Below are 14,238 nucleotides of genomic sequence, written 5' to 3'. Positions count from 1 at the left end.
GTCTAACGTAGTGGACGACAGTATGGAATAGGGTGCCTTATGGGCCTGGTCTAAAGTAGTGGACGACAGTATGGAATAGGGTGTCCTATGGGCCTGGTCTAAAGTAGTGGACGACAGTATGGAATAGGGTGCCCTATGGGCCTGGTCTAAAGTAGTGGACGACAGTATGGAATAGGGTGCCCTATGGGCCTGGTCTAAAGTAGTGGACGACAGTATGGAATAGGGTACCCTATGGGCCTGGTCTAAAGTAGTGGACGACAGTATGGAATAGGGTACCCTATGGGCCTGGTCTAAAGTAGTGGACGACAGTATGGAATAGGGTGCCCTATGGGCCTGGTCTAAAGTAGTGGACGACAGTATGGAATAGGGTGCCCTATGGGCCTGGTCTAAAGTAGTGGACGACAGTATGGAATAGGGTACCCTATGGGCCTGGTCTAAAGTAGTGGACGACAGTATGGAATAGGGTGCCCTATGGGCCTGGTCTAAAGTAGTGGACGACAGTATGGAATAGGGTGCCCTATGGGCCTGGTCTAAAGTAGTGGACGACAGTATGGAATAGGGTGTCCTATGGGCCTGGTCTAAAGTAGTGGACGACAGTATGGAATAGGGTGCCCTATGGGCCTGGTCTAACGTAGTGGACGACAGTATGGAATAGGGTGCCATTATTAGGGCCTTGTGTTTTCCACAATCATATGACGTAACTAGAATGTATCCTGTATTTTAATTATTTCCTGAAATTAGAATTACATCAAAAGGAAAAGTAATTGTCGGAGGATAGTGCTCGACCATTATAGATTTGCCCATGTGTGGCGCAGCGGTCTAAGGCACTCCATCTCAGTGCTAGAGGTGTCACTACAGTCCCTGGTTCGATTCCAGGCTGTATCACCACCGGCCGTGATTGGGAGCCCCACAGGGCGTCGCACAATTGGCCCAGCGTCGTCCGGGTTTGCAATTGGCCCAGCGTCGTCCGGGTTTGCAATTGGCCCAGCGTCGTCCGGGTTTGCAATTGGCCCAGCGTCGTCCGGGTTTGCAATTGGCCCAGCGTCGTCCGGGTTTGCAATTGGCCCAGCGTCGTAAGAATTTGTTCTTGACGGACTTGCCTAGTTAAATAAAGGTTAAATACAAATGAACATAAATCATGCTTATTGATAGATAATTGTTTTAACGTATACATGCATTGATTCTTGAAGAATAAAACTTGATTTTTGAAGAATAAAACTTGATTCTTGAAGAATAAAACTTGATTCTTGAAGAATAAAACTTGATTCTTGAAGAATATGAGCTTAGTTCAACTGTCGTACCCCATCAGAACCTAAAATATAAACTTGTTGATCAAAATAGATCATTTTGTACTGTACATCACAGGTGGTCAGTCTTTGCTTCCATAGCTCTGTCTATGAATTTGAGAGTGGTTACTTTTCTCCAGGCCCATCTTTCAGCTTTTTACCAAAACAGAGGTGGGTTGGCCCTCTTTTTGTTATTGTTTTTTTGAGCTTTGAACGTGAGGTGTGAGCAGTAACATGTTTTAATGTGTCTACTTGTGTGTTTCTCTCAGGCGGAGTTCTACTGGGCAGTGAAAGTAGGCTACACTATCGGACACAGTCTCTCTCTCATCTCCTCACTATCGCTATCGTCCTACTCTGCACTTTTAGGTAGGATTCTTTACTGTGCTTACATCACCAGCTGCTCGAAAGCTTATCGAGAACAGCGTGGGGTGTTTACATATGGAACAACAAAGACTCTAAGGATGTTTTTCCTCTGCATATTTTAGTCACGGTGGTTTGCGATTTAAGACTAATGTTTTTCTTTTAAATCTGTCCTATTTTTAAAACATGTATAGTATTGCCTATCAATGTGTTGTCAATACCTTTCGTATGATTCTTCCTTTAAAAAAAAAAGTATCTGATGACATTAACGTGGTGAGAGATGAACATGAATTTCTCTGGTCTCTACTGTTGCAGTCATGACGCAAGTGGCGCTGTGCTGTCAAATCCTCCCATGTTTCTAGTTTAGTGGCGCTATGCTGTCAAATCCTCCCATGTTTCTAGTTTAGTGGCGCTATGCTGTCAAATCCTCCCATGTTTCTAGTTTAGTGGCGCTATGCTGTCAAATCCTCCCATGTTTCTAGTTTAGTGGCGCTATGCTGTCAAATCCTCCCATGTTTCTAGTTTAGTGGCGCAATGCTGTCAAATCCTCCCATGTTTCTAGTTTAGTGGCGCTATGCTGTCAAATCCTCCCATGTTTCTAGTTTAGTGGCGCTATGCTGTCAAATCCTCCCATGTTTCTAGTTTAGTGGCGCTATGCTGTCAAATCCTCCCATGTTTCTAGTTTAGTGGCGCAATGCTGTCAAATCCTCCCATGTTTCTAGTTTAGTGGCGCAATGCTGTCAAATCCTCCCATGTTTCTAGTTTAGTGGCGCAATGCTGTCAAATCCTCCCATGTTTCTAGTTTAGTGGCGCTATGCTGTCAAATCCTCCCATGTTTCTAGTTTAGTGGCGCTATGCTGTCAAATCCTCCCACATGTTTCTAGTTTGACCAGCTGTTTTTGAATTCGGTTGTCATATTGGCAGGTTTGCTTGCACAAACTATTTTTTCTAGCTTAGTGTTTTGATATGCAATGTGATCTCCTCTCAAGGACCAGTGTTTGTATTTATTATGGCTATTCAACTTTTAAAACATTACAATACATTCACAACATGTTTCCCAACACATTAAGTGTGTGTCCTCAGGCCCCTACTCTACTGGCATTATAATAAGTAGTGTGAAAATATAGTTAGAAATGTTCATGGATAACAGTAGCCGTGGAGAGGAAGGAGAGGAGGAAGACTGGATAGGAAGAAGAGTGAAGGAGACAGAGGAGGAAGACTAGATAGGAAGAAGAGTGAAGGAGACAGAGGAGGAAGACTGGATAGGAAGAAGAGTGAAGGAGACAGAGGAGGAAGACTGGATAGGAAGAAGAGTGAAGGAGACAGAGGAGGAAGACTGGATAGGAAGAAGAGTGAAGGAGACAGAGGAGGAAGACTGGATAGGAAGAAGAGTGAAGGAGACAGAGGAGGAAGACTAGATAGGAAGAAGAGTGAAGGAGACAGAGGAGGAAGACTAGATAGGAAGAAGAGTGAAGGAGACAGAGGAGGAAGACTGGATAGGAAGAAGAGTGAAGGAGCCGGGGAGGAAGACTGGATAGGAAGAAGAGTGAAAGAGACAGAGGAGGAAGACTGGATAGGAAGAAGAGTGAAAGAGACAGAGGAGGAAGACTAGATAGGAAGAAGAGTGAAGGAGACAGAGGAGGAAGACTAGATAGGAAGAAGAGTGAAGGAGACAGAGGAGTAAAGGTAAAGATATGATTACAGAGCCTGACAATTTATTATTCCAAACAATGTTTTTGAGAGAAAATACAGAAATGAGGCAAGCAATGGGGGAAACTGTTAACCAAAGTATTTTATCTAATAGTGTGCTATTTATTAATAAAGATTGGAGAGGAAGGAGAAGGAAAATTAAGGGAGTAAAAAGAGTGAAGCAAGGAGGGTGTAGAAGAGTGAAGCAAGGAGGGTGTAGAAGAGTGAAGCGAGGAGGGTGTAGAAGAGTGAAGCGAGGAGGGTGTAGAAGAATGAAGCGAGGAGGGTGTAGAAGAGTGAAGAGGAGGGTGTAGAAGAGTGAAGCAAGGAGGGTGTAGAAGAGTGAAGCGAGGAGGGTGTAGAAGAGTGAAGCGAGGAGGGTGTAGAAGAGTGAAGCAAGGAGGGTGTAGAAGAGTGAGCGAGGAGGAGGGTGTAGAAGAGTGAAGCGAGGAGGGTGTAGAAGAGTGAAGCGAGGAGGGTGTAGAAGAGTGAAGCGAGGAGGGTGTAGAAGAGTGAAGCGAGGAGGGTGTAGAAGAGTGAAGCGAGGAGGGTGTAGAAGAGTGAAGCGAGGAGGGTGTAGAAGAGTGAGGTGGAAAGGTGAAGAGAAGGAAAGGAAGACGAGTGAAGAAAAGAGGAGGAGAAAGATTGAAGGAGAAGAAAAAGTTGAGAGTAAGAAGAGTGACACAAGGAGAGTGTAGAAGAGCAGACAGAGGAGATACAATGACTCTTTCTAAGAAACAGAAATGCACTTTATGAAAAACTTGATGAGAGAATTTCCATTTATACGCTCCGGTCAAGACGATAGAATGGTTCACTGCACCCTTTGTAATTCCTCTCTTTCAATTGGCATCCGGAGAAGAACAGCAGTGGTGGAACATCAACAGACTAAAAGCATAAAGCCTCTCTGATTGGCTGTGTTGGTTTGCCCTCTGTCACCACATAAAGCCTCTCTGATTGGCCGTGTTGGTTTGCCCTCTGTCACCACATAAAGCCTCTCTGATTGGCTGTGTTGGTTTGCCCTCTGTCACCACATAAAGCCTCTCTGATTGGCCGTGTTGGTTTGCCCTCTGTCACCACATAAAGCCTCTCTGATTGGCCGTGTTGGTTTGCCCTCTGTCACCACATTCTTCAAGAAGGTAGAGCCTTCCCAATAACAATATGATTTAGCTGTGCAGGAGGGTGTCTTTGCATAGCACACTATGCGACACAATCATAGTTACAGATCTATGGACTGCACAGCACAACTGACACGAAAGCTTTATGAGCCGAAGTTTACATGTGCTAGGACAAAATGTGACGCCATAGTGAGTAACGTGTTAGCATCACGTGCTAGGACAAAATGTGACGCCATAGTGAGTAACGTGTTAGCATCACGTGCTAGGACAAAATGTGACGCCATAGTGAGTAACGTGTTAGCATCACGTGCTAGGACAAAATGTGATGCCACAGTGAGTAACGTGTTAGCATCACGTGCTAGGACAAAATGTGACGCCATAGTGAGTAACGTGTTAGCATCACGTGCTAGGACAAAATGTGACGCCATAGTGAGTAACGTGTTAGCATCACGTGCTAGGACAAAATGTGATGCCACAGTGAGTAACGTGTTAGCATCACGTGCTAGGACAAAATGTGAAGCCATAGTGAGTAACGTGTTAGCATCACGTGCTAGGACAAAATGTGAAGCCATAGTGAGTAACGTGTTAGCATCACGTGCTAGGACAAAAATGTGAAGCCATAGTGAGTAATGTGTTAGCACCATGGCCAACTACTTTGGTAACACAGGACCTAGACCAGGTTGAATTTGTGTCCCTGTCCATTGATGTGTCCAATCATGGACATGTAAAGCTGCTGCCAATAGTAGTCAGATATTGTCAGATATATGGTGGCAAAACATCTGTGGAAACAAAACTGCTTGATTTAGTTGAATTGAAAGGAGAAACAGCAGAAAGATTGCAGCTGAGGTGCTGGTGGTCATTCCAGAATGTAACCTGGAAAACAAAGTCATGGCATTCTCTGCCGTCAACACAAATACCAACTTTGGAGGACTGAATAGGCTGGGGAGGGTCAATGTCCATACCAGAGTTAAAAATGCTCTGCAGCAGGAGGTGATTGGCTGAGGTTGTCCTGCCCACATCATTCATAACACGGCCAGAACAGCTTTGGATATGATTTCCTTGATGTTGAGTACCTGCTCACAAAGATATTTGTATATTTTCACCGTCAGAGTAGAAAGACTGAAGGGCTTTGTGAGTTTGTTGGCCAGGAGTAACATAACATTTTAGGACACAGAAATGTTCGCTGGCTGTCCCTGCTTCCTGCTCTAGAAAGAGTGCTGAAAAGGTGCCATTTGAAATCCTTTTTCTTTCTGAAGACAAATGCCCTGTTGTCCTGCGAGCAATGTTCAAAGATCCACTGACTGAACTTTGGCTGGCCTTTGTCCATGGAAACTTGACCATATTCAGTGACACGATCAAGAGGCTTGGAGGTCAGGACCACTGTGTTGTGGAGTCCACTGCAATTCTGAGAAACGTTGAGGCAAAATTGACTGCAAGATGTGATGACAACTTCATTCCCGTTTTGGTCAGAGGACTTCTGAGAGAGCTGGAGGACAATGGGGTCATGTCTAAAGAGAGCTTTCTCAAAACATCCCAGTCGTTCTTCACTATGGCTGTGAACTACTTGCAAGCATGGGGAAAGCACACAGATCATCTAAAAGATTTACATGGTCTCCTTTTAAAAAGGCAACCTCAGCGTGAAGGCAGCAGGCACACTGCAGGAAAAATGCCCCAATGTGACCATCAATGAGGATGCATTGTGTGACCAGGTTACTGGCCTGCAAGAGTTCCTAAAGGGGGGATCGCTTGAAGAATGGAACACATCTGAGACACCGTTTAGTCAGATATGGAGCACGGTGGTTACTGGCCTGCAAGAGTTCCTAAAGGGGGGATCGCTTGAAGAATGGAAAACATCTGAGACACCGTTTAGTCAGATATGGAGCACGGTGGTTACTGGCCTGCAAGAGTTCCTAAAGGGGGGATCGCTTGAAGAATGGAACACATCTGAGACACCGTTTAGTCAGATATGGAGCACGGTGGTTACCCACTTCAAAGAGAACGACATCCCACACATTAACCTGGCTAGATTAGCATCTGTTGTCATATGCTTACCTGGAAGTAATGCACCAGTCGAGAGAGTGTTCTCCCAAATGAATGATATATGGACAGCATCAAGAAATAGGTTCCCTGTTCCTACCATCAAGGCCATGGTTATTGTGAAGACAAACTTCAACCTCACCAGGAGGTCATGGAGAAGCTGGCCAAAGACCGAGCAATCCTGAAGATGATACATTCTTCTGAGAAATATACAGATTAGGGTGGTATAAGTATATTATGTAGTTACCATTCTCATCAGCATCTTATTTATTTATTATGTTAAGTATTTCACATATACTATTGTCTGTTTTTTCAATTTGGCTCATGTTCTCTTCTGTTCTTATTCTGCCCAGACCACCAGGACCACTGAATGGCTGTTCAGATCGGACAGTTCTGTCTTGTCTATAGTGTTTCTGTAGTATAGGTGTTTTCTCTGTCACAGTGGGCCTGTTAGACTAAAGACATGAAACCGAAATGTTCACCTTTTTTTATTTCATAGATAATAACATTGGATATTTTACTGATATATTGATATTATATATAATAGATAATAACATTGGATATTTTACTGATATATTGATATTATATATAATAGATAATAACATTGGATATTTTAATGATGTATTGATATTATATATAATAGATAATAACATTGGATATTTTAATGATATATTGACCACTGAACTGGAAATGTCCCGGTTTTCATTTCAGAAATCTGGTCACCTAATTCTAACTGGGCCAGTCTAAATAGGGCATCATCAGCTCATTGTTATGGATGATTCCAAATGACTGTCAATAGAAAACAGCTACATTGCTGTTATTCTGTCTGCAGAGGTCGTGGCTGTATTAGCTGTAGCTAGCTAGCTAGCAAGCGAGGGATAAGAACATTGCCAGTGAAAATTGCAACAGAACATAAAGAACAAATGATTGGGTCACGTCCATAATTATTGAACTAATTAAACTAACCAATGGGTCACGTCCATAATTATTGAACTAATTAAACTAACCAATGGGTCACGTCCATAATTATTGAACTAATTAAACTAACCAATGGGTCACGTCCATAATTATTGAACTAATTAAACTAACCAATGGGTCACGTCCATAATTATTGAACTAATTAAACTAACCAATGGGTCACGTCCATAATTATTGAACTAATTAAACTAACCAATGGGTCACGTCCATAATTATTGAACTAATTAAACTAACCAATGGGTCACGTCCATAATTATTGAACTAATTAAACTAACCAATGGTTACGTCTATAATTATTGAACTAATTAAACTAACCAATGGGTCACGTCCATAATTATTGAACTAATTAAACTAACCAATGGGTCACGTCCATAATTATTGAACTAATTAAACTAACCAATGGGTCACGTCCATAATTATTGAACTAATTAAACTAACCAATGGGTCACGTCCATAATTATTGAACTAATTAAACTAACCAATGGGTCACGTCTATAAATATTGAACTAATTAAACTAACCAATGGGTCACGTCCATAATTATTGAACTAATTAAACTAACCAATGGGTCACGTCCATAATTATTGAACTAATTAAACTAACCAATGGGTCACGTCCATAATTATTGAACTAATTAAACTAACCAATGGGTCACGTCCATAATTATTGAACTAATTAAACTAACCAATGGGTCACGTCCATAATTATTGAACTAATTAAACTAACCAATGGGTCACGTCCATAATTATTGAACTAATTAAACTAACCAATGGGTCACGTCCATAATTATTGAACTAATTAAACTAACCAATGGGTCACGTCCATAATTATTGAACTAATTAAACTAACCAATGGGTCACGTCCATAATTATTGAACTAATTAAACTAACCAATGGGTCACGTCCATAATTATTGAACTAATTAAACTAACCAATGGGTCACGTCCATAATTATTGAACTAATTAAACTAACCAATGGGTCACGTCCATAATTATTGAACTAATTAAACTAACCAATGGGTCACGTCCATAATTATTGAACTAATTAAACTAACCAATGGGTCACGTCCATAATTATTGAACTAATTAAACTAACCAATGGGTCACGTCCATAATTATTGAACTAATTAAACTAACCAATGGGTCACGTCTATAATTATTGAACTAATTAAACTAACCAATGGGTCACGTCCATAATTATTGAACTAATTAAACTAACCAATGGGTCACGTCCATAATTATTGAACTAATTAAACTAACCAATGGGTCACGTCCATAATTATTGAACTAATTAAACTAACCAATGGGTCACGTCCATAATTATTGAACTAATTAAACTAACCAATGGGTCACGTCTATAATTATTGAACTAATTAAACTAACCAATGGGTCACGTCCATAATTATTGAACTAATTAAACTAACCAATGGGTCACGTCCATAATTATTGAACTAATTAAACTAACCAATGGGTCACGTCCATAATTATTGAACTAATTAAACTAACCAATGGGTCACGTCCATAATTATTGAACTAATTAAACTAACCAATGGGTCACGTCCATAATTATTGAACTAATTAAACTAACCAATGGGTCACGTCCATAATTATTGAACTAATTAAACTAACCAATGGGTCACGTCCATAATTATTGAACTAATTAAACTAACCAATGGGTCACATCCATAATTATTGAACTAATTAAACTAACCAATGGGTCACGTCCATAATTATTGAACTAATTAAACTAACCAATGGGTCACGTCCATAATTATTGAACTAATTAAACTAACCAATGGGTCACGTCCATAATTATTGAACTAATTAAACTAACCAATGGGTCACGTCCATAATTATTGAACTAATTAAACTAACCAATGGGTCACGTCCATAATTATTGAACTAATTAAACTAACCAATGGGTCACGTCCATAATTATTGAACTAATTAAACTAACCAATGGGTCACGTCCATAATTATTGAACTAATTAAACTAACCAATGGGTCACGTCCATAATTATTGAACTAATTAAACTAACCAATGGGTCACGTCTATAATTATTGAACTAATTAAACTAACCAATGGGTCACGTCCATAATTATTGAACTAATTAAACTAACCAATGGGTCACGTCTATAATTATTGAACTAATTAAACTAACCAATGGGTCACGTCCATAATTATTGAACTAATTAAACTAACCAATGGGTCACGTCCATAATTATTGAACTAATTAAACTAACCAATGGGTCACGTCTATAATTATTGAACTAATTAAACTAACCAATGGGTCACGTCCATAATTATTGAACTAATTAAACTAACCAATGGGTCACGTCTATAATTATTGAACTAATTAAACTAACCAATGGGTCACGTCTATAATTATTGAACTAATTAAACTAACCAATGGGTCACGTCTATAAATATCAGAATCAAATCAAATCAAATCAAATTTTATTTGTCACATACACATGGTTAGCAGATGTTAATGCGAGTGTAGCGAAATGCTTGTGCTTCTAGTTCCGACAATGCAGTAATAACGAGCAAGTAATCTAACTAACAATTCCAAAAAAAACTACTGTCTTATACACAGTGTAAGGATAAAAGAATATGTACATAAGGATATATGAATGAGTGATGGTACAGAGCAGCATAGGCAAGATACAGTAGATGACTAAGAACAGATACAGCCCTTGGTTCACTCCAGACCTGACTGCCCTCGACCAGCACAAAAACATCCTGTGGCGGACTGCAATAGCATCGAATAGTCCCCGCGATATGCAACTGTTCAGGGAAGTCAGGAACCAATACATGCAGTCAGTCAGGAAAGCTAAGGCCAGCTTCTTCAGGCAGAAGTTTGCATCCTGTAGCTCCAACTCCAAAAAGTTCTGGGACACTGTGAAGTCCATGGAGAACAAGAGCACCTCCTCCCAGCTGCCCACTGCACTGAGGCTAGGTAACACGGTCACCACCGATAAATCCATGATTATCGAAAACTTCAACAAGCATTTCTCAACAGCTGGCCATGCCTTCCGCCTGGCTACTCCAACCTCAGCCAACAGCTCCGCCCCCCCCCGCAGCTACTCGCCCAAGCCTCTCCAGGTTCTCCTTTACCCAAATCCAGATAGCAGATGTTCTGAAAGAGCTGCAAAACCTGGACCCGTACAAATCAGCTGGGCTTGACAATCTGGACCCTCTATTTCTGAAACTATTCGCCGCCATTGTTGCAACCCCTATTACCAGCCTGTTCAACCTCTCTTTCATATCGCCTGAGATCCCCAAGGATTGGAAAGCTGCCGCAGTCATCCCCCTCTTCAAAGGGGGAGACACCCTGGACCCAAACTGCTACAGACCTATATCCATCCTGCCCTGCCTATCTAAGGTCTTCGAAAGCCAAGTCAACAAACAGGTCACTGACCATCTCGAATCCCACCGTACCTTCTCCGCTGTGCAATCGGGTTTCCGAGCCGGTCACGGGTGCACCTCAGCCACGCTCAAGGTACTAAACGATATCATAACCTCCATCGATAAAAGAAAGTACTGTGCAGCCGTCTTCATCGACCTTGCCAAGGCGTTCGACTCTGTCAATCACCATATTCTTATCGGCAGACTCAGTAGCCTCGGTTTTTCGGATGACTGCCTTGCCTGGTTCACCAATTACTTTGCAGACAGAGTTCAGTGTGGCAAATCGGAGGGCATGCTGTCCGGTCCTCTGGCAGTCTCTATGGGGGTGCCACAGGGTTCAATCCTCGGGCCGACTCTTTTCTCTGTATATATCAATGATGTTGCTCTTGCTGCGGGCGATTCCCTGATCCACCTCTACGCAGACGACACCATTCTATATACTTCCGGCCCGTCCTTGGACACTGTGCTATCTAACCTCCAAACGAGCTTCAATGCCATACAACACTCCTTCCGTGGCCTCCAACTGCTCTTAAACGCTAGTAAAACCAAATGCATGCTTTTCAACCGTTCGCTGCCTACACCCGCACGCCTGACCAGCATCACCACCCTGGATGGTTCCGACCTTGAATATGTGGACATCTATAAGTACCTAGGTGTCTGGCTAGACTGTAAACTCTCCTTCCAGACTCATATCAAACATCTCCAATCGAAAATCAAATCAAGAATCGGCTTTCTATTCCGCAACAAAGCCTCCTTCACTCACGCCGCCAAACTTACCCTAGTAAAACTGACTATCCTACCGATCCTCGACTTCGGCGATGTCATCTACAAAATTACTTCCAACACACTACTCAGCAAACTGGATGTAGTTTATCACAGTGCCATCCGTTTTGTCACTAAAGCACCTTATACCACCCACCACTGCGACTTGTATGCTCTAGTCGGCTGGCCCTCGCTACATATTCGTCGCCAGACCCACTGGCTCCAGGTCATCTACAAGTTCATGCTAGGTAAAGCTCTGCCTTATCTCAGTTCACTGGTCACGATGGCAACACCCATCCGTAGCACGCGCTCCAGCAGGTGTATCTCACTGATCATCCCTCCCCGTGCTTCTACACCTGCATTGCTTGCTGTTTGGGGTTTTAGGCTGGGTTTCTGTACAGCACTTTGAGATATCAGCTGATGTACGAAGGGCTATATAAATAAATTTGATTTGATTTGATTTGATTTAAAGCCAACACCTCATTTGGCCGCCTTTCGTTCCAGTTCTCTGCTGCCTGTGACTGGAATGAATTGCAAAAATCGCTGAAGTTGGAGACTTATCTCCCTCACCAACTTCAAACATCTGCTGTCTGAGCAGTTAACCGATCGCTGCAGCTGTACATAGTCTATCGGTAAATAGCCCACCCATTTTTACCTACCTCATCCCCATACTGTTTTTATTTATTTACTTTTCTGCTCTTTTGCACACCAATATCTCTACCTGTACATGACCATCTGATCATTTATCACTCCAGTGTTATTAAACTGCAAAATTGTAATTATTCGCCTACCTCCTCATGCCTTTTGCACACAATGTATATATACTCCCCTTTTTTTCTACTGTGTTATTGACTTGTTAATTGTTTACTCCATGTGTAACTCTGTTGTCTGTTCACACTGCTATGCTTTATCTTGGCCAGGTCGCAGTTGCAAATGAGAACTTGTTCTCAACTAGCCTACCTGGTTAAATAAAGGTGAAATAAAAAAATAAAATAAAAATTCAACAAGAAAAGTGCATAACATTTTCCACCCCGTACCACAAATATCAGTCTCATTTAATATCCCTTTTTTTTAATGCAAAACCACTTTTGTAAAAATCCTATTATGTTTCAATTTAACAAGCTCAGACAGGTAGATCTTGGTCACTTGTCAGAATGCCAACTATCACCTCTTGGGCACAGGACAAGGTGGCTGAATGGTTTAGGTAATGGACTGCAAATCTTTCTTGACATTAATGTTGGTTCAACATCCCACAACCTTTTATTTTAGATTACCTGCAGAATGAGGGAGCAATTCTTACTTCCCACAAACAAGGATAATTATTTATGCTCTGCATTGGCCGGGAATCAAACCCAGGTCAACTGCTTGGAAGGCAGCTATGCTCACCACTATACCACCAATGCTATATGCAGCCTAATAGCAACATGGAGACATCGACTCATATCTTGACCGCCATTTTTGTGGAAACTGATCATTCTTTGACCAAACGGATCGTTGGTAAAGGAGTAATATTATGGTTTAGGTTGCGAGAGGTGCCAGGTTAAATAATCTATCATTTTAATCAGTTCCGGTTACCTTCAGATTAGTCCCGTGACACTTGTGGGGAACCTAGGGCAACACGGAGAACATTGTGACAAGTGGGGTCACATTAGTTTGTAGCCCAAAGATTTTGGATTTTACAAACAGAAGTTGGCACATAGAGAATACCACCGTGTTCTTGAGGGTCTCCCCTTTCCAGAGGAGAGTGGTCATACGAATTTGTAGGTCAAACTGTACAGAAGCTAGAGACGTTTTGTGAGAAGACCGATCATAGGTATGTCTCATGGTTTGACAAACACCACTCTAGGTCCACCATCTTCCACTGCAGATACGGAGGTGTAACTTAAGCAGTTATGGAGGATTGAGATGTGTCTCAATCTCTCTATACGAAAACTGATCTATTTGAATGGGTATTTTTTTACATTCATTTACTTTGATTCGTGTACCTTTGCGTCATTTGACTCAAAATAAATGAGTTCCATTCTTTGTGAAGTCTAAGTTTTACATTTTCTCTTCAAAAACATGAATTGATCTCATTTTGCTCTTTGTTAATTTGTCAACACTCGTCACCAGTTTGCTGTCGCGACTGAAGAAGACAGAATGTGAAAGACACAGCAGATGAACTACAGAAGATTTGAACTGAAGCCTGGTCAACTGTTTGGAAGACTGTTATGCTCACAAGTATAGCACAAAATGCTCACATGATGTTCAATCGTTCCAAGCACCGTGGACCTGTCAATCGATATCTTCACTGTCATTGCTGCAGAAAGCAACAAAAATTTTGGTATAAGGCTCGTTTGTCTAGGGGTATGATTCTTGCTTAGGGTGCGAGAGGTCCTGGGTTCAAATCCCAGATGAGCGCTTTTGCAGATCCTTTAACAAGCTCAGACAGGCAGAAGCAAATACTCCATATACTCCTAAATGACATAAAACAGATGTTGCTTAGCAACAACCGACATCAAAGTTTTGAACCTGTCCGAATGAGGAAAGCTAATGATATTTAACAAGTACGAAGAGACTATTTCCCTCAATCTTGCGTTGCAGAATCATACACAATATATATCA

At 41.7% G+C, this 14,238-nt stretch overlaps 1 protein-coding gene and 1 non-coding gene across 2 annotated transcripts in view; one reads left to right on the top strand and one right to left on the bottom strand.

The window, feature by feature from the left end:
• LOC121843241 (vasoactive intestinal polypeptide receptor-like) overlaps positions 1-1,652 on the top strand; it is a gene marked incomplete at its 3' end in the record, with an annotated part of 31,767 nt that extends 30,115 nt beyond the window's left edge. Inside the window, exon 4 of the mRNA XM_042312813.1 lies at positions 1,556-1,652. Within this exon, the coding sequence (XP_042168747.1) occupies positions 1,556-1,652 (97 nt within the window). The remainder of the gene's footprint in view (positions 1-1,555) is intronic.
• An 11,313-nt stretch (positions 1,653-12,965) lies between these two features.
• On the bottom strand, positions 12,966-13,037 carry trnag-ucc. Its single transcript has one exon. It is a non-coding gene; the product is annotated as a tRNA-Gly (tRNA).
• Between the last annotated feature and the right edge of the window lie 1,201 nt (positions 13,038-14,238).

This window comes from Oncorhynchus tshawytscha, unplaced genomic scaffold (genome assembly GCF_018296145.1).
Source record: "Oncorhynchus tshawytscha isolate Ot180627B unplaced genomic scaffold, Otsh_v2.0 Un_contig_1627_pilon_pilon, whole genome shotgun sequence".
Classification (NCBI taxonomy): domain Eukaryota; kingdom Metazoa; phylum Chordata; class Actinopteri; order Salmoniformes; family Salmonidae; genus Oncorhynchus; species Oncorhynchus tshawytscha.
This window is presented reverse-complemented; position numbering and strand designations above follow the sequence as displayed.